Genomic DNA, 21,375 nt, shown 5'->3' with positions numbered 1-21,375 from the left:
GTGGGATGTATTATTTTTTAGGACAACCGATTTTTATAGGGAAAAGATACCTTTTGTGGAAAGGGCCATATTGAATGCTGTATAGTACTGTCATCAAGAGCAGATCCTGTTTATCAGTCAAACTGCTTCTTCCCTGAGCTGATTCAGCATGTAGCAGAGGTGGAAGTTGCTGATACTTTAGCTGTTGCATCACAAGTAGAAGCCCATTCTGTGATGCTACTGCACCAAGTGCAGGCTCTTCCTCAGGACTGGCACAGAAAGTGGAGCCAGTTCCCTACTCTGCTGTAAAGTGTATAGGATTGGTCTCTGAGTAACTTCACCAAAGTAAAGTATAAGTGTTTACTGTAGTGTAAGAATCCAAACTTAAGTCCTTCTGTAGATAAAGGGCATTCATGGGACTATATTTTCTTACCTCCTGTAACACTCATTCTTATCAGGACAATTAGAAACAAAATGATTATGGTAAAAACTTCTCCCATTTGATGCTGGCATGTAAAGGGCACTGCAGGGAGAATTACCAGTAAATTCTAAAATGCTGCCCCTGGATTAACCTGGGTTTTCTTTTGATAACGGAACACTTTATTCCATATTATTGAGAGCTTTAGATGTGGGGGGAAAAACCTTACTGAAACAGCAACAATTTTTTCCTCTTTAGATCTTTTTAGGAAAGTCACCTTTCCTTATACTAGTATGTGGCATGACTTGCTTGTTTGAGAAATCTGGATTTATTTTACTGACCTAGTTCGTTGTCCCGCAAGCCCTTCCCTATAACATGGCACATCCTTGTCCCTCCTACTCTCCATTTGTAGTGCATGTGCATGCACGCACGCACACATTAATCAAAATTATATGAACTAGTTTGGGAGGGGGCCCGATCGAGTTTAGCCTAGAGGGTTTTCAGGTGTCCCATCTAGCACTACAGTTCAATTTCTTGGCCTTTGGCTATTCCTCTATTTTTTGAATTTGATTAGGGGAGCATGGAATGAAATGAAGGGGATTACAACAGCGGCTGTTTTTATTTGTTAGGAGATGGCAGTGAAGAATGAAGTTGGCCTGATAAACAATCCTCTAAAAATCACCTGGCTAGAGGGCCAACCACAGGGCAGCACAGTGTATGCTGATGGCACTATCCAGCCACGAATATCCCAGGTAAGGGCAATGCCACCTGCTGTTGTTTGTTGTTGTTACTGTTGTTTTTAATTATGTATTTTGACTCTATATTATCTTTATAGACCAAGTAGGGCTCTAGCAAAATGTTCCTATTATTTATCTTGTACCTTTGTCCTGGAAAACATTCACTAAGCAACTGTAAGCCATTTATAAGTTTGTCATTTATGAATTTGTTCTAATTAAAGCAAGTATAAATCTGCCTTGATGTTGGAGTTAGTATAGACATGCTGTGCTAGGATGTTATCTACGTTTTTGTTAATTCGTATGTGAGTGGAGACAAACATTTGCAATGTTTGTTTGTATTAGGGCTGGGTCGCCTGAAGAAATACATGTGCCATTGATTAAATGTGAGCCTTGGGAAGAGATGTACATGAAGATCTTTTCAGAAAAGGAAGATAGGGGCAGATAGTTTTCCCACAAAATGAAAGGGTTCATTATACTGATAAACTCATGGCTTTACAGTGGGGGTGTTAAATTCTTTCAGCCCGAAGGCTGAATTCCATTTCTGTGAAGCTCTCGGGGGCTGCATTCTAGTGGTGGGAGGAGGCTAAAGAGTGGAGCCAAAACACCAGCATATTTTAGCATAAAGCTCTTACTGCCAGTAACTAAGCCTTAAGAGAGGCATTTCTATTTAAGAATGCGGGGAGCTGTGGAGATGCACAAAAACTGAGAAACCACCCAATGATTGGTGGTCAGGGGAAAGGGACATGCCCAGCTAGAGAACCAGAGGACCAGATTGGGACCTCAGGAGGACCAGATTGAGACCCTGGGCCTGAGGTTCTATACTCCTGCTTTAGAGTATAGGTTGTGCTCTTCTTCTGTTTGTTGGGAAGTCCCAACGTTTTACAGAGACTACAAATTTGGTGCACTGTTTGCAGATTTGCTATATAAAATAAACCTCTGGGCTATTCTCTCTGAAATCTGGTCCCTCTTAAAAATAGATCTTAGCTATATCTTCCTCAGATCCCCCAATGGGCTAATCAGGCTTGTGGCACTTTTGTAATGACAGGCTGTTCTACTGTTTCTAGTAGGACAGCTATCCCTGTTCTGTTGATAGCAGAGAAGTGGGTTTTAGTAGGCTGCAGAATGTCTCCTCAAATGCAGAACCATAACCATATTCCAGAATTTTATTTTGTATTTATAATCTGTCCTATATGTTAGGACACAGCTAACTTTAGTTATATTTATTTATTTATTTATTTTTATTTTTAAATTTCATTTCTAGACCGCCAAATAGCTGATGCTCTCTGGGCGGTTCACAAAAATTAAAACCAAACAGCACACAATAAAGCAATATAAAACATATAGAACATTAAAACCACAGTATAACGATACAACTACAATAAAACCTAGCAGCAGTGCAGGCATTTAAAATACAGATTTAAAACAGCAAAGCTAAAAGTCTAGAAAGCTAAAATGCCTGGGAAAATAAAAAGGTCTTCACCTGGCGCTGGAAAGAATACAGCGTAGGGGCCAGGCAAACCTCATTATACACCAAATCAAAGAGAATAAAAATAAAAGAGTCCATTAAATATCCCACAAACTGCACAGGCTAGATAAATGGAACTGGATGGAGGTGGGGGAAGTGGGAAACAACGTTAAAATGTTGATCTTAATTATATCCGTCAAACACCAGTTCTTGTGCCTGTGTCCCCAGCCCAGCTATCCACGTTCTCTTCATGGCCTCTTCTTTTCATTCAGATATTAAAAACAACTAAGAGAACTCTTGGCCACAGTCTGGCCTTGTCAGGGTGGAAACTGAGCCGATAGAACCCCAGAGCAGTTCTGATTCTGAGGAGGATCAGCAATCCGTGGGAGAGGAGCCAGCTCATCCCTCACAGGCACAGCAGCTGGCAGAGATTCCTCCAGCCAGCATTCCTGAGATAGACCGTGACCCTGGCAGTGAGAAAGTGCAGGAGGGGGGCTTGCTAGAAGCTGGACGCAGATGCAGGGAGCCACGAGCGATGGAGGGCGCAGAAAGGAGGTGTAGCGCCCGTCTGGCGCGCAGGCAACGGCCGCGCCCCGTGGACCCAAGGGAAAGAGGGAGGATCTCTCCCTAACCCATAAGTTCAGGGTCTTCAAGTGATTCTCCTTCAAACGGGGACCAACTGCCTACCCGGAGCATAGGCTACTCTGCTGTTCATTGCTTAGTCGCTGGTGATTAGCATCTGAAAGAGTAATTAAGTTGTAAAAGGATTAAAGCCTTGAAAAGAATCCTTTCGTCTGTGTCTTGAATTGGCTATTAGAGTGTACTGAACTAGGACGCTCCTGACAGGCCTCCTTTTCTCTGCGCACGTGGCCAGGATACCTTTTCCAACAGTGCGTAGGTGAGAAAATAGCAGCTGTGTACTTAATAAGCAGGTATTCTGGCAGCATCTCAGAAGAGGCTGTTATTTGCATGTGCTTTTTATTTTGTTAGCAGTTCCTTGGTGCTTAATTCCAAGTGGCAGTTCCTGAGAAACTGCCTCTCAATCTCCCTGAGGTTTTCTTTGAGTCTGGGCGGCTCCACCTAGGGTGCACTTACAGCTCTCTGTGAAAGGTGGCTTTCCTGTCTGACTCCACAGGGCTCTGTGTTTGTTTACAGCCACAGTTAGTCTTGCCCGGAGTGTGGTAGGGTGCAGTGACTGGTTGCACTGAACTGAATGGAGCCCAGCACAAATGTCATGTTCCTTGGGGCCAACAGATTATTTCTTCCCTTCACAGTATAGATTAAGCTGTCACAAGCAACAGCCACATAAGTTGTTGGTTCCCTTGGCTAAGGACTGGAGAGCAACAGCTGACTCCAACGGAAACGTTTGTATGCATTTAGGAAGTAGAATGTTGGCTTCGCCTCTTGCTTCTTATGAAATCTCCTGCTTGTGACTGGGTTTATCTTGGCTTGTTTCCATCACAGATGCTTATGACTGGGAGGACATCATCTCTGCTTGCTGCACAGGATTAGTGTGTCTGAGCTGAGGGGTAAAGAAAGCTGGCAGCTGTGATTAAGGCCATAGCTCTATGGAGGAGAGAGTGTTGCACTAATCAAGAGGTCTTCCAGCGACCTACTAGACTGTAGAAGTTCGACTGCTTTGTCCTGAGCTCACTCTTAATTACATGGTCCATTAGTAAGTTTTGTTTTTGAACACAGCAGCAGCTCAGTGAAATACACTGCAATTCAGACAATCTCATGTACTCAGCACTGGTGTTCCAGTGGGTTTCCGGCTAGAAGGGATAAAATGGGTACACCTTTCAGGCTAAAAGAGAGTAGAAGTCGATGCTTTTTTCCTGAAGGAGTAATTTGTGCCTTAGCCAGCTGGCTTTATTTATTTATTTGTGACACTTATATACCACTGAATATAATAAAATCCCTCAGTAATTTACAACAAATATTAAAATATATTTAAATACAATATTAAAAATGCAACATTAAAAAACGCAACATTAAAAAACTTCCAGCTACAGTTAAAAAATAACAATTCAAGGAGCAGTAAAATGGAGCGGCATGATTAATTTACTTACAGCCCAGGGAAAGCTTGATTGAAAAGGTGTGTTTTCAGGAGGTGTTTAAAAGATACCACATTGTCTGCCTCCTGAACTGCATGAGGGATGGTTTTCCAGAGGGTGGGTGCTGCTACAGAGAAGGCCTGCCATTGGGGTACTTCGTGGTGACATTCCGTTCATTTTGGAATGACCAGGAAGGCCTCCTCTCATGATCTTAAAGGTTGCCTGGGTAACCTCAGGGAAGGCAGTCTGCTGGCTATTCTGGTCCTAAGTTGTTAAGATCTTTATACGACAATAACATTACCTTCTACGTGGCTTAGTAGCTAATAGGCAGCTAGTGCAGTTCTTTTAACACAGGTGTTATGTGAGCATAGCTAGGTATCCTAGTGAGCACCCTGGCTGCTGCATTCTGCACTAGCTGCAGCTTCTGAACCATACACAAGGACAGCCCCACATAGAGCGCATTGCAGTAGTCTAATTGTGAGGTTACCAGTGCACGATCCCTATCCAGAAATGGACATAGTTGGTGTACCAACTGAAGTTGGTAATGGGTGCCCCAGGCTGAGGCCACCTGGGCCTCCAGTGACAAAACTGGATCCAGGAGCACGCTGAAACTACAGACCTGCTACTTCAGAGGGAGTGCAACCCCATCCAGAACAGGCAAACACTCCAGTTCCCATACCTGGGAACTGCCAACACATAGGGTCTCTGTGTTATCGGGATTCAGCTTCAGTTTATTGGCCTTAATCCAAGCCATAACTGCATCCAGGCACTGTATAGAGAAGACTCATGCTGGCAGCATCAGTATTCACAAGTCTGAATTGATTGCCTAAAATAATGAGATTGGTTTAAATCCTGAGGTACATTTGAAAACAAAAACAACATCTATTGAATTCTGTGCTGTATCCTGAATTGTGTACCAAGAAAGCTGAATTCTGCAACCTGTGTAAAGTAAATGAAACAAATGTCCATAATTGGCTCATTTTGTATAATTCTGCAAACTTACAGCACAAACTCCAGTGAAAGTCTCCCTCATGAGGCTTGAAAATGCTTTTTAAATTACATTCCTATAATTGTACAAAAATTCCAAAGCAAGATGTCTCCTGAGCCAGACGTAGACTGTGGGCAGTGTGTTTTGAACCCTAGGCATGTAATCATCAAAGTTCCAGTAAAATTAATGCTTCGATATGAAATCATTTTCCTAGGATTGTGTCATGCCTGTGGTGGTGCATCACCACCTTTCCTGTCTATAGCTGACAGAAGCTGAATCTGCATCCTTGTAACTTGATCTCTCTTTCTCCTTTCCACCAATCCCTTTCTCCCTCGTCTTTTCAAGTCGCATCTCTTGTCTTTCTTATATCTTTGGATTGTAATATCCATCTCAAATTGTCTCTTTGGCTGCATTCAGACGTTACTTTAAGCCATGGTGGCTTAATAAGCTACTCACAGTCACTTATTTTAGAAATAGTCTATGATGCCCTGCCACACAACCAGGCTAATAAACTACTGTGAGTAGCTTATTAAGTTACTGTGCCTAATCTGACCCATCCTCCCGCCCCTTGTCCCGCTGTGGTCCTCCTGCCCGAGTAGTGGCGCTGTTTCACCCCTTCATTACATCACAGCAGGGGCTAAAAGGACTGAAATCCCGGTGTGCACCAAAAAGGGATGGCACAAATAAGCCCTTGGAAGTTTGCAGGATTGGGACCAAGCTTCCCCCACAGCCTCTCTGAGTCGGGAGGCATCTGATGCACCATCAAAACCCTATGCATTAGCCCAGAGGAGGGAAATCCCCGGTGCACCAAAAAGGGAGTGGCACAAATAAACCCTTGGGGGTTGGTGTCATGACTTGGGAGTCCAGCAGTGACATGGATTTTGAAGCTGAAGATCCAGTGGTGTGAAGAGAGGAAACTCCAGATCCCCCCCCACAATTTTTTATTGTGAATTTCAACGAACAAAACAAACAAAAAACAACATAACAAAACCAAAAAGAAGAAAAAGTATAACAACATTCTAAAACCTTCAATTTTGAATTATTACAACATTCTAGAAAGAGTTAAAAAGGGGGGGGATTATAGGTTACATATAAACTTCAGTAAAAGCAGACCAAATATCCACATATAAGTCCATTTGCAATTTACGCCTATATACCACTCTTTCAAATGTTGCTAGTGTTGTTAAGTCTTCAATCCATTGCATTATAGGCAGTGAGCTTTTATCCTTCCACTGTCGTAGTATCAGTCTTTCAGCAACCAAAAGGGCACGAAAAATCCATTTACACTGACCATGTGTTACATTCCAAGAAGCAGGTAAGTAATTTAAAAGAACATTTACATCAGTAAATATTAAAGAATTTTCCAATACAAAATGTATCCGTATAATAACTTCCTCCCAAAAGGAGGCAACCATTGGGCATTTCCAACACATGAATAAGAGAAGCATTGACTGCATTACACCTCCAACAATTTGCCCAATTTGACACCTTTATTAAAAAGACATTGTGGTGTCCAGTAGACCCGAAACAAAAGTTTGTGCTGAATAAGGCGTCACCGAAGGTCTGTTGAGATATCCCATACAGATGCCAAAATGGCAGTCCATTTATTAAACAAAATAGGATGTTCCAATTCCCTGTTCTATTCTTGCTGTAAACCACTTGTATCATATTTATTCACTGGCAATAACTATTTATAAACATGAATCGTAGGTTGATATAACTGATCAGCTTCAATGAGTATTTCCAGTAATGAAGGAGACTCCGAAGCAGTAAAAGCAGCAGGACCGAATCTAGATACCAACAAATGTTTCAATTGCAAGTACTGCCATTCCACTGTAGCAGACAAATCAAACTGATCTCTCAAAGTTGAAAATAACAAGAACTCATCATCAACCCGCAATAACTGATCCAGGGTAAAGATCATTTTTGTCTGCCCAGGTCTGCCATAAAGACATTTTCTTTTCAATTCTTAAATCTAGATTTCCCCATAAAGTCAATTTAGCATGGGAAAATGGGTCAAACTCTAATTGACATGACGTTGTATGCCACACTTCTCTTGCTGCCAAAATTGTGGGAGGAGCTCTGTCTGCCTTAATATGCTGAGAACCTAATGCCATCCATTTAAAGAGAGGTTCCAGACAAGAAGATTCCAACACTGATCAAGGTGGAAAATCTAATCTAAGTGGAAAAGATTAAAATTTAATATAAGTCAGCAAATAGGCCCAATGGTACATAGCTAGATCCGGAAAACTGAACCCACCTTCATGAATTGGAAGTTGCATCCTTTGCAAAGATATTCTTGGTGGAAAGGAACACACACACCCCGCCCAAGTTTTCAAAACAAAGCATTAAGTTTTTTGGAAATATTTGCGGGGTATAAGTATAGGGATCCCATGTATAACATAAATAATTTGAGGTATGGTATTCATCATAAGTGTTTTCACCTTACCCCATAAACTCAACTTTAAAGATGCCCATCTATCTATATCTCGTGAAATATCATTAAGTCAACTTGTTTAAATTTAACCTAATCATTTGAGATATCTCTCTAGGGATAATTATTCCCAAATAAGTAATAAACTCTGGGCACCTTCAAAACTGCCAATTGGCTAATACACTGGAGTATACCCTATCTCCAATCAGCATTATTTCCGACTTTGACCAATTAATTGAATAACTGGACGATTCACCAAAGGTATTAATCGATTTCCTCAAAGCTGGAACCGACGACTGGAGTCTCAAGATAAGCAACAAAAGATCATCAGCATAAAGTCTAATTTTAAATTCTAAACCAAAATCCAAGAATACTACTATTTCGTCTAATAGCACACACCAGGGGTTCCAAGCATAAGTTGAATATCAATGGGGAGAGTGGACAACCTTGTCTGGTGCCCCACCCAAGTTAAAAAAAAACAACCCTGAAAATTAACCATCAGTCATTACTCTCGCTCTTGGAGCTGAATATAAGATTTTAACCCATTTCAAAAATTCTGTAGGTAAACCAAAATTAATATAATAAAAATAAACTTCCAATGAATTTTGTCAATGGCCTTTTCTGCATCCAAGGAAATGATGGCTGCCTGGTCAGTTCTTTCAGAGTTTAAAGCAACTAGATCAACAACTAATCAGATTATCAGCCCCCTGTCTATTTTTAATAAATCCCACCTGGTCTGGTCTAACCAATGCGGCCATGACTTGTTATAATCTATCGGCCAAGATTGCTGTTAATATTTTGATATCTACATTAATTAATGATATAGGTTGATAGTTAGCACAATGGGTATGATCCTTGCCTGGCTTAGAAATCACAGTAATATAAGCGTCATTTAATGATAAAGAAAGGGAGCCCGCCTCAGAAATGTGGTTATAGAGGCAATACAACTTTGGGGCCAAAAAATTAGAAAATGTTTTACACCATTTAATTGAGAATCCATCTAGTCCAGGTGATTTCCCAGTATTCATTTTCATTATTGCATCTATAATTTCCTCTAAACGCAGAGGAGCTAAAAGGAGCTGTTGTGAAGAATCTAAACATGGAAGATTAATCTGAGGGGGGAAAAGCATCCATATCTTGCTCTGGTATCTTATTACCAGAACTATACAGATCAGAATAAAACCTTTAAAATTGTGAGTTTATGTCTGTGAGAGAAGTATATACTTTGCCATTCTCATCTTTAATGGCTGCAGTAACATTTTGATGTTGGTGCTGTTGAAGATGATGTGCAATGATCTTACTAGGATGTTCACCATTTTCCCAATATTTTTGTTGTAGACAGGTCAAAGCAAATTCCACCTGTTGTGAAAGAATATTATTGAGCTCATGCTTAGTATTCTGTAGCTCTTAATAAAGTTGTGCTGTAGGGGAAGTGGCAAACTGAGTTATAAGAGATTTCAGCTTCTTGTCTAAAAGCGTCTGTTGAGTTTTTTAAAGCTTCTTTTGATAGGCGTAAGAGATTATTCGGCCACTTATAAAAGCTTTACTAGCCTCCCATTCAGTGGTGCACGAATCCGCTGTACCCTCATTAATAAAGTACTCTTGTTAGTTCAGCTAACATCTGAGTTTTAAACTTCTCATCATTAAAAAGAGAAATGTTAAAATGCCAAAGACTGGGGGCCCTAGGAGTATCAGAAAATTGCAGTTCCAAACATACTGGGGCATGATCTGACACTACTAATGTGTCAATCTTACAATCTTTGATTTGACGTACTAAAGATGTAGAAATCAAAAAGTAGTCTAATCTAAAACAGTTATGGTGAACAGGTGAAATAAAAGTATACTCTCTATCTGCAGGATGTAAAATTCCCCAAACATCAATTAAACCATATTCTATCATATAACCTGGAGTACAAATCTCACAACAGATTGGGTCTTAGGAGAAAATGTACTCCTATCTAACAAAGGATCTAATACCTTGTTAAAATCCCCACCCACAATCAAATAATCAGAGGCGATATCTACCAGTTTAGCAAAACAATCATGAAACATAGCCGGAGAATCAATATTTGGCCCATGTACATTAATCATAGCAATTAATTTACCCACAGAGGAAACTCCAGGTTTGAGCACCGCTGCAGAACTGCCGGAAACCCCTGAGCCCAAGCCTCCAGAGTCCCCTGAGCCTAGCCCCAGCACCGGACCAGCACCCTCATCTACAAGAGGCCCACATTCCAGGGATCCAATGTGCCAGTGCCGGCAGTGTGCCGGGCATGAACTCTTGGAGTGACGGAGGAGTGCTAGGCTACAAGCCAGGGGCCTGTCCCTTTAAGGCTTCCACTCTGAAGGAAAGGGTGGAGTCTGGGACTGTAGTATAAAAGGCTTTGGTCTGGCCTCAGACTTTGTAGGAGCAAGTTGCTCACTAGGAGCTCTCCTGGGTGTTGCAACTCCTGCCTTGACTTCTGCCCTTGCTGCCCTGCTTCTTGCTGCCTTGTATTGAGCCCTGTGGGCTTCTGCTCAGTCCAGAACAGGACAGTTTGCAGGATCGGTACAAAAATTCATAGGCAGCCTCCCGTAGTCAGGAGGCACCCAGTGCACCCGCAAAACCCTCTGTTGTGCATTTCCCCCCCCATAGCCATTGCTGGCATAGATGCCTTTTTGTTGTTGTTCATTTGGTCAGTCGCTTCCGACTCTTCGTGACTGCATGGACCAGCCCGCGCCAGAGCTTCTTGTCAGCTGTCGCCACCCCCAGCTCCCCCAAGGTCGAGCCCTAGATGCCTTTAGTGTACTCAAAATCACTAAAGCTCTATAGTGCTTTAGCATTAAAGTGGAATTGTGCTTCCCCCGCCTCCACATTGCTGGCAGAGCTGCCTCTGTTCTCAGTATCGCTGAAGTGCTCTGTTGCTATATTGCAGTTGTACATTTAAAGGGCTACCGCAGTACCGCCTATAGGTTTAAGTGCACAACTGTGATATAGCGACAGAGCGAATTAGCGCTACCACAGTATGAGGGACAGGTGAAACTGGCTGCTGTAGCATTGTCTATAGCTTTAAAGGCAAAAATCCCAGGTACCAAAAAGGGGGTGGCGTCTATAAACCCTTGGAACTGCAGGATCGGGACAAAACTTGACACACAGCTGCCCCACACCACAGCAGAATGGTACTGCCTGACTTTGTTTTTTCACGGAGAAGTAGCCAGAAAAGGGGGTGGGGGCTGTAACTCCTTGGCAGTTTGCTGGAATGGGGCGAAATTGCACAGGTGGGGTGCCCTCATGGGGAGCCTCCAAAAGCTGTACTGGATAATTGCAGTTTTGCTTCCTCAAGGAAAAGTGCACAGAAAAGGAAAAGCGGGGTGGGAACTATAACTCCTTGACGCTTGCTGGAATGGGGCAAAATTGCCCAGGTGGGGTGCCTTTATGGGGACCCTCCAGATGCTGTAGCGGATAATTGCGGAGCTGCACTTCTTCATGGAAAAGTGAGCAGTTCTTTCCCTATTCCCTGTTTTCCAAATTGCGCAGTTTCAAAGTAGTGATCAAGGAAGCCTGTCACTGTGTAACTTCACTGTAGTGGGGTACTGTGATAGCATGGGGCTATCATTGTACTAGAGGAAAGCTGTCATTTTGTAACTGTAGCGCGGTTTCAGGGAAGGCTGTGCTTGTTTGGCTGCGGTTCTCCCTGGGCTGCTTGTCAGATCTTGGAAAAAGGGCTCTGCAGGCTGGATCAGAGCGGCCTCAGCAGTTTTGGCTGCTCTTGCCAGGCAACTCTGTAGGCAGTCAGAATAAGCTATGGTGAGTGCCAGTTGATGCGATAACCCATGGTGGGTTAAATAACCCTTACTGCAGACCATGGGTTTTCAGAGTGGGTTGTTTCAGCCAAATAAGTGGATTAAGAAATTCTCGACAGACGACATGATAACAAATGATTATTTAACCCATCGTGGGTTATTGTGATGTCCAAAACCCAGGCTGCATCTCTAAAGACTAGGAAGAATCCTGAAGTTAACATTTACTTCGGTGCTAATCTCAAAACCTCCATCTGCCCTGGGGTTGTTTTTTGGTCCTGTTCATGTCCTCATATATGCCTGCTAGCCTCCCAGTTAATATATATTTACCTGCCCTACACCTGAAAACTTCTGGAAACCTGTTGGGAATTGGGAGTGCTCTCGATGTGGGGTGGCTCCACTGCAGATCTCCCTCCCCACCCCCACCTCTGTACTGAGAAAAACACATGTCTCCTATTTTGTCTGTGCTGTCATCCTGATGGCAACATCCTGTGTGCCAACTAACCTGTTTGTTGGGATGCTCCGTGAGATATGTAATGCTGCACATTCAGTTGATTTTTCTGTGTTACAAGGGTGAGAGGAGGATCACTTTCTACGAAGATAATTCAGATTAAGCAGGCATCATTGAGTGCAGCTAGCAGAAGAGGCACTCGCTTGGCACTAGCAGCTGGACAAAATTGCAGTCATTTTTCTCTGCGTGACATGTTAGTTGAGAAGACATGCTACTATACATGGCTGTACAGTGGGGTAGGCAATTTAGTGCCCTTCAGATGTTTTGGACTACAACTCCCAAAAGCATGGCCAATGGTCAGGGGTTATAGGAGTTGCTGCCCAAAACATCTGGAGGACACCAGGTTGCCTTTCCCTGCTGTAGAGTATAGGATGCCTTGCATTTCTGAAAGGCTGTATACCCATACAGTTAACCTGAGGAAATAAACCCTGCATTCATTCATAATGTTCAGCCAGAAGCTGAAGCAAGGACAAAAGTCCCTGGTTAATTAGGAGCTCTTGGCATACTTCAGTTTTATCTTGATGGTGAAGGTATTCAGAAGTGGGTGGAGTTTAGAATTCAGTGCAAACATTTGCTCTACTGAAGACCAGACTACACCTGACATTACTCACATGTTTAAACAAGCATGCTTAAGCTTGGTGCTTTTATTTCAGAGAAAAAGCAGCTGCCAGATGCTGATCTGAAGTGTTCCTGATTTGGATCAAGGCCTAAAGTGGATCGAAATCACTCCTTCTTGCCTGCATTTTGCCCCCTGAAGTGTTATTTACTGCAGACAGCACCTTCAGGGGCAAGTAGCAGCCTAGAAGGAAGTGATTTTTAGCAGAAAACCTGTTTAGGGGCCCAATTGGGGTCCCATAGCTGCTGTTGCTCCAAAATAAAAGCAGCTAAATTAAGCATGCTTATAGCTGGCCCCGAGACTGACCTGTGATAGTGAGCAAGGGAGGATGTTTAGAAATCCCTCTACATCCAGGACGGGCAACCTGTGACTCTAGGACTGCAAGTGGCCCTCGGCCTAATTTCAAAAGCTCCCTACAAGGGATCAGTTCACACCTCTGGCAAATGCAGTCTGTCCCTTCCATGATATCCCACTGGGCAGGGAGGAAGAGGGAGGGAGAGAAAAGCAGGTGGTGGAAAGAGAAAAGAGGTGACCCATCCATTTTGGGCTCTGGCCCTGCCCACTGCTGGCTTCATCACCGTCACCAGCATGTCACCCCTGACAGATTACCCACAAAGGAATGTAGCCCTCAACAGAAAAAAGGTTGCCCATGCTTGCTCTACATGTAAGAGTAATTTATTCAGGGTAGTAACTCTAAAGGTGCTTCCAGACGGAGGGCTCCTAGCGCTATAATCAAAAGACATTGTGCAGCTATTCTGCTTTTTTCGCCTCAACTGATTTTTTGTGATAATGAAAAGGACAGATGAGGTGTTGGGAAAACACAGGGGGGCTACAAATGGAAGAAGATGCAGGGTGATTGCAGCACAGAAAGCCTTGTCAGGCAACACCTAAATCAGTAGTGCCATAGCCCTGAGTCACTGGGTGATGTTGCTTGTGGAGGGTCTTAGGCTGCTATGCTGTAGTTTTGTCTTCTGGGTCTGCAGTGTAGAGTAATAGCTGTATTGTGCTTCCCTCAGTGCCCCTTTTGTGCTCTTCCAGCAGTTGATGTAATAGAGTTTTCTCCAGTCACACTGTGTTAGATGAGTCCTTGCCAATGGAAATTAAAGGTGGTGCAAAGGAAGTACAGTATATACTTTTAATAAGGACTAAAATATACATTCTCTTTCACATTTTACAGTGGCTTATTCATAGCATGTTGTAGAAGCAGTTGTTACGTAGTCCCTTTCCCCCATGATAAATAGTAAGAGAAACAAGTGCTTCGGTATGACTTTCCAATAGCTTAAATATGCCCATTAATTAGAATTAATGAGGGAAAATATGTACTGACATAAAGGAAGATAATCTTCATATTCACTGTCTCTACTTCAATTATGCATAGTTTAAGGCTCTTGCCTTCTGTCTCTGAACTAGCCTCATATGCAACAGCTCTGACTTTGGGATACTTGGTATTTCAGATGGTTGCAATGTGATCCAAACAAAACCATCTGTTCTTTATTGTATTGAGCCTCATGTAGCATGCCACAATCACCCACTCTTTTGCACATACAAATTTGTTCCAATATGGCCCAAATTAGCCAAGTGTCTTGGCTGCAGCATGGAATACCCATCAGAGTGGGGTACAAATTCCAGAGTGGACTGGAAAAGTGAGATGAAGCAGTATTAGTTTTCAACAAACAGTGCGCTCATCTGCTTGTGTACTGCAGCAGCTCGGTGAGAAGGGGGTCCTCAGTTCTCTCGGTGAGAAAGGACAAGATGCAGCTTGGGATGTGTACCAGTGAGGAACAGCCAGTAGTCCAGCACTTTTCATCCCTCTGTTTAAGCTAGAAGAGCAACTAATTTAGTAGTAAGTTCTGTTTTCTGAGAGTCTGCAGAACATCATCAAGGAGTGAGGGTCCCAGGTCAAGTGTGAAGGAAAGGAAGGGGTCTGATGGATCAGGAAGAGGCTTACCATACTGGAAAGTGGTTTCAGAGGGCCACCAGTCCATGGCTTGGTCCTTGCAAACTAGTTCTGGTGGTGTTTGAGTGGCCTTATGGGAGTGGTGGGAAGTGCTTGGAAAAGAGATGTCTGTAGAGGGAGAATCTGTGTGGTTGATTATGTTGGGGCAGCTGGCGCTGTCCAGATACAGCCGAGGTGGTTTGGGTGGTGGCTGTGGCTTGGTGGCTAGGTTTTGCTCACTCTGACATGAAAAATAGTCCGACTTCCCTTTCAAGTCTCTTAGAAGCCCCTGTTTGTTGTACGGTCCATTGGTGTCTAGGGATTGGGTGTTATGATTCAAGATGATGACTTGGTTGCCCAGCTTCCTGTGCCTCCTGAATGACAGACGTTTGAAGAAACCTGAGGACCTGATGGATCCTCTGCGCCAAGTGTCCATGGTGAGGGAAACAGGAAAAGGCAAATGGCTCAACAGAGGCCAGAGACCCTGGTTGAATTGAGGCTCTCAGAATCAGAGTCTGCTTCTTTCTTCTAGTTCCTGGAAGAAAAAAAAAATCCAACAAGCTGGCTTCCTCAAAAAGACATACTCTTACCACTCACTTGCATTAAAGAAGCTGGTAGGTACTGGTTGTACCCAAGATGGTTTTCATGCCAGTCTTCCTAGCCCAGCAAGTATGGCTAGAAGTGCAAAACTACCCGAGTTATCAAGATTTTAGAACATTTGCTCTCAAAAGTCCAAATGTCAGGAAGGTGCATACAAAAAACACTTCAAGTATTGCAATTTTAAAACCAATCATAACTTGGGGTGCAAATCAGCCTTCTTGAACCTGGTGTCCTCCAGATATTTTGGACTTCAATTCCCACCAGCCCCAGCCAGGATGGCCAGTGTCAGGAATGCTAGGATCTGTTATCCAAAACATCTGGAGGGCACTAATTTGGGGAAGGCTGGGGTAAATAATGCACAACTGAAGTATTTGCAGTTGAGAGGCCTGGGCTTGGATCTTCCCAATTGGCTGAGATTCAATAGAGTCTTGGCTGTGCACAGGATGGGGCTTTCCTCTTCTTATTCTCCTGCTACTTGACCTGCCATGGCTTATGGAAAGCCATGGTTCATAGAGCTAATTCACTGCTAATGCGTGGATACAGTCCAGCCCTTTCTAATGTAAGGTTATATTCTACTTGCAGGGGCAAAAGGTGTAATCTTTGAGATGTTTGGACTGCTCCTCATCCTGTGCCATATCTGCAGTCCTGTTTTTCTGCTGCTTCACACCATCTTCCTGTCCACTGATTCCTTTGGAACACTTTTCCCCTACTCTGCCCTCTTATAAGTCTCCTTCTCTGTAGTCCCCATTTACACAATCTTTTACAGGTTTTTTTTTACAAGTCCATCTCTTTCTCTCTCGCTCTCTGTGTCTCTTGCATGTGTGCACACGCACACACAGCATTGCCTCATTTTCCACCTTGTTGCTCCTTATACCTGTGATAGCTTTGCCCTTTCTATTCATCAGACCACTTCCCTTTTCTTTCTTCAGATCTCTGCTTAAGACCAAATTCTCTGGCAAAATCTTTCCTGACTTACCCACCCCATGCCTTGTCTCAGCTGATCAACATATCTGCTCCCTCCTGACTTTCCCTACCCCATCTCCACTTCTCAATTGTCAGTCCTTGACCTCTCCTTCCCCTTGCTTTGTCCATCTAATACTGATTGTAAACAGTGGCACAACACTTACTCACGCAGGGTCCTATCTGTGGCCTGCCATTTCAAGGTTGCCCATCCCTGCTTAGTCCTTTAGACCAAGGTTGGACAGAAGGTAGATCTCCAGCTGTTCAATGGCCAATAGTCAGGAACGCTGGGAGTTGATATTCAAAACATCTGGAGATTGCCTTTCTGCCCACCCCTGCTTTAGACCATCTCTACATCTTTACCACAGAAAGGAATTAGTGGGCCTGACTTTCAGCATCGGCTGTCACATCATGGGTGGTTGAAGGTTGGTGTAGGCATGTCGCTGTGTGAACCCATTCTGGAGCACAAAACAGCATCAGTATATTTTATTGGTACCCTGTTTTAAAAACAATTTTTAAATATGATGTTTTATTCTTTTTATCTTGTATTGTTCACCACTCCAGAATTTGACTAGATGTGGAACGGTATATAAATGTTGTAAATAAATAAATAAATTCAGTCATCCACAGTAAAAAGGTCAGCATTAGCTCTTCATTGTTAGTTCAGAGGGGAGGGGGGCATTAGCAAGAAGATGCTCTTGAAGGATTTGTAAATGAGGTGGCTGTGGAGCTCAGCATTAAAAGCAATGAAATTTTGAGTTACTACTTACTGTGAGATGGAGCAATAGGGAGGCAGCCAAGCAGGGAACTGTGAAGGAAGCCCATCCAGCATAATGCACAGCATACCTGTGTTGGGGATTCTTGCCTTGGCAGTGGTTAAAAGTCGACTGTATCTTTTCAGCTTTCTTCCCCTAGAGCACCTTTCCTTCAGTGTTGCTCTCTACTCTTCTCACTCAGTCACTCATGTTTTGTGGGTGGCAATTCCTTTGTGTGTGTTCTGTGCCAAGCCCTTGCTGACTCAGTCACATCAGAAACTGGGATTTACACTATTAGTTAATTGCAGAGGTTGCAGGAAGTAGGTGTGTAGTTCTGTGAAACATCAGTGCACATACAATGCCTCTGGAGAATTCAAGGCTTCTATGGTACACTTGAACCACTTTCATTAATACCACTCTTCAGTGTGGCTGGTGGTGGAAGAGGAAGAGAGGAACGTATAATAGCACATAGTAAGGTTTAGTTCTGTCTGCCAAGCTCCAAATTTGAGGGACTTGTGTATTTCTACCTATGCTTGGAAATGGAATTTTTCCCCATAACTTTCAAATTAGAAGTGTCCGGTGATGAGACATAGAATCCTGGCACTTGTGACTCACATACAGGAACATGGCAACAGTACAGGTGTTAGCCTAAGAATGTATTTCTTTATTTCTGAAATTTATAAAGCACCCTTCATCCACAAGGGATCCCACACAACATTAAAACAAACAGACAAATCCAATATAAAAACCATACACTTACACATGAAAAGAGTCATTGAAACAGCAACTCATCAACTAGCAAGCCAAACAAAAACACAACAATCAATTCAATTTACAAATAAATTACATTTAAAATTCTGAAATGTTTAAATGCTTGGGTAAAAAGAAAAGTTTTAATTAGGCCCCTGAAAACAAAGTTGGCACTAATCAGGATCAAGTTTGTGTTGAATGCCATTGCTTAAATGCGGCTGACATGACCATTGAACGTTATCCCATCCTGTTTCTCATGGTAACAGAAGGATGAAGGGACTTGGATTCAGTCACAATTTCTTCACTTGCTACTTGGAACATTCTCTTGGCCCTGGGCATCTGCCTATTTTTAAAATCAATCAATGTCTTATCTGTAAGAACCTCATAATAGCCTACTTTCTTAGAGAGTGTTTCTCCTTGCAGTCTTTTCTTCTTCCCATCAGACATGCAAAAATGAGCCTTGAATTAAAATTGTCAGCCATGAGGAAGTAAGGTAAACCTTAATTTTGTCTCCTGTCCTGAGGCTATTTCCAGAAGAGCTTATGCAAAGTAGCTTTTGTCTAAATATCTTGATGAGAATCAGTATGGTGCAGTAGCTAGGGTTGAGTTTAGGCTAGGGAGACCCAGATTCAAATCCCCACTCAGCTATGTAGCTCACTGTGTAACACTCACACCATATAGGGTTGTTATAAAGAAGAAATGTGTGTGCCTGAGCCCTGTGCACACAGACCTAAACTTGAAGCCAGGGTGGAATAAAAATGGAAACGGTAAATACGTTTCCTGTTTCTACAGTATAATGGGAAGTACTAATGCAATTCTTTAATTGCTCTAGGATCAAAATATTGTTCATTGCCTTAATGTTAACACAGGAGCATCAGATCACTTTCATTTAGCATGGGCAAAACACCTATTGCAAATAGTCACCTAGTGAGAAAAGTACAGGACAAAGCCCAGAAGCAGCTTCACTTCTTATGTCAAGCAGTTCCTTGGGCTGTCTAACATCCCGTAAAACAACTGGAACCAGTTTTCTTCAAATTGTGTGTTATTCTGTCACTCAGGCCTCTCAATTGTATGGATTCTATCAATAAACTTTCACAGAGTTAATGGACTGGTTCACGTGGTCACTGGCACCCACTCCCTACTTAGAAACCCACACTGCATTGATCCTTCCCTTTCCCCTTATGATGGTGGTTGGACAGGCCTGGTAAAAGTCTACAACCTGCTCTGTAGCCTTACAGCCCTTGCCCTCCCCTGTTCAGGGTACAGGTTCAGGCACATGGGTGTTTGTGTGGCTATTAATTCTCTTTTCAGACATCTGTTCCCTGTTAGCTGCACTGGCCCATCCAACAGCTTCTACAGTTTCCCCAGAAATCCTTTTTGGGCTTGAAAGCATACACATGGTCACCAGCAAAAGTCTTAATCCGTGTTTTTATTTATATTTTTTTAAGTGCCTATGTTGTACATCAATGCCCAGTATCCAACGGGGCCACTCCACCTCCCATTGTGCTCACGGGATCCACTGCTTGCGCAGCAGAGCTTTGGCGCTTCTAAAAATAACCCAGAAACAAGTAGAAATGCTAGTTTGCAGATTGGGACAGGTCAGTGGATCTTCCCTCTGTGAGCTTCACTGACCTGTCCTGTTCTGGAAATCAGCATATCTTCTTGTTTTTGTTTATTTTTAGAACTGCAAAAGCCCCGTTGCGTGAGCAGTGGGTCCAATGAGTGCACAGGCACAATAGGATATTACCTACAGTTTCAGGAAACACAACTGTGCTACTAACAAACTGTTCTCCAAAACAGCTCCGACCTCTGTAGAAAAGCAGCATCAAATATGTTAAATAAATCCTTTAGAATGTAGCAGGCTAGGAGAATTTTTCCGGACATCAAAATTACTTAACAAAATGTGGGTTTTTCAGGTGCTGAATTTTGGATAATATTTATGGCTGTTCCAAGCCAGTGTGTTTAAGTGTCCTTTAAAAATGTTTTTTTTTTTAATGAACAGTTAATGATTCTAACCTATGTTGTCGTTTACAACAGAAGGCCCCATTCCTATCACATTGCTGCTTAATGAACAGTAGATGCCTACTGTGCAGTATTTGTTCTGCTTGCTTGTGTACTTGAGAAATTTCAGCTATTAAGTCTTTGAACTCAACAGAAGATGCCAAGTAAAGTATCACATGAAGCACTTACTATGTTTACTGCCAGTAAACAGCAGTTAGTAATAAATGCCACAGCTATCCTTATTGGTTCTGCATTTCTGTATACTGCTGTGAGAGGTACTCTTTCCTTGTGCCATTGTGGTGGATGTCAATCTCTTTCTTTAAATAGCATCACAACTTCCAAAAGAGCTAGCGGGGATTTCACTTACACTAATTGCTGCCACTTTTTCCATAGGGTTCTGTAGTCTCAGAGCGGGACTATGAAAGTCTTGTGATGATGCGGATGCGCCAAGCCGCTGAGAGACAGAAGCTAATTGAGCAGATGAAACGGGAAGATGAGGAAGAGTCTTGCACGTAGTAGTAGGAGAAATGGCATTATCTTGTGCTTTTGCTTATACTTCTTAAATTAAGTCAATAAATATCCTTTTTAAAAACAGCTCTAGTTTTCTTGAAAAAATAAACTGATCATCCTGATCAGGGCCATAGACCTAGTGAGAATCCGTTTCAAGATTCTTGATGTCAGAAACTGGTGTCCACAGCCTCAGACCTGTCCTGTTGAAAGAAGCCACATGCCTACCTGTTCACAACATACAATTCCAGTCATATGGGAACTGCCAGAAAATGCTTCTCCCTTGTGGCAATTTCACAGATGGCTATGGCTTACATAAATTCTTACCATGGTTACATGGAGTCTCTTTAGCACCTTGCGTGTAAATGTCCCAAGTTATATCCCTAATATCTTGTGTTAAAGGAGATTTCACGAAGTAGCCTTGAAAAGAGACAGCACAATCCTATTAATGTTTACTCAGAAGTATGCCCCACTGTGTTCAGTGGTGCTTACTTGCAGGTAAGGGTATACAGGATTGCAGCCTTAATTAACTAATAAAGATTAATTGTGGTATATGAAAGGATAGAGTTTGTATTTTTTAAAAGGAATTCAACAGAAGGATACCATGGAATACACTTTTGGGAATCGTGACTACTGCTTCAGCATCCATATGAACATTTTTAAGGCTTCAGAAGTACATTTGATGCACTTCTACAGGTACTGGTACTGTTCTCTTCTTTCCTGGCTGCCCACACCACAGAAGAGACTGGGCCATAAGTAAGAGCTGGACATACGTGCTGTCTGCACAACCATATTTTTCAGTTGCAATGGGAATAAATGGTTTGGCACTTCTGGTTCAGTGCTACATCAATAATACGTGAAACTGCCATGTCCAGCTTTTTGAA

At 42.7% G+C, this 21,375-nt stretch overlaps 2 protein-coding genes across 4 annotated transcripts in view; one reads left to right on the top strand and one right to left on the bottom strand.

Moving 5' to 3' along the window:
- DNAJC17 (DnaJ heat shock protein family (Hsp40) member C17) overlaps positions 1-21,047 on the top strand; it is a 34,206-nt gene extending 13,159 nt beyond the window's left edge. Inside the window, exons 10-12 of one of the 3 annotated variants that reach the window (XR_014789380.1) lie at positions 1,027-1,149; positions 4,064-4,972; positions 5,069-5,622. Coding sequence is in view for 2 of the 3 variants with exons in the window: in XM_084845566.1 (XP_084701692.1) it covers positions 1,027-1,149; positions 20,378-20,500 (246 nt within the window). In the remaining variant the exon portion in view is untranslated. Of the gene's footprint in view, positions 1-1,026; positions 1,150-4,063; positions 5,841-20,377 lie in introns of those variants that run through there. The other 2 variants (XM_084845566.1, XM_084845572.1) reach the window with 2 other exon arrangements.
- Positions 14,725-15,447, bottom strand: C1H15orf62 (chromosome 1 C15orf62 homolog). Its single transcript, XM_084845586.1, has one exon. It carries the CDS (start codon positions 15,352-15,354, stop codon positions 14,815-14,817), a length of 540 nt encoding a protein of 179 aa, XP_084701712.1. The 5' UTR covers positions 15,355-15,447; the 3' UTR covers positions 14,725-14,814.
- Positions 21,048-21,375: the final 328 nt, after the last annotated feature.

This window comes from Heloderma suspectum, chromosome 1 (assembly GCF_057233095.1).
Source record: "Heloderma suspectum isolate Gila_16-S chromosome 1, 16-S_ref, whole genome shotgun sequence".
NCBI classification, from domain to species: Eukaryota; Metazoa; Chordata; class Lepidosauria; order Squamata; family Helodermatidae; genus Heloderma; species Heloderma suspectum.
Note: the sequence above shows the minus strand (reverse complement) of the source record. Positions and strands in the feature narration are given on the sequence as shown.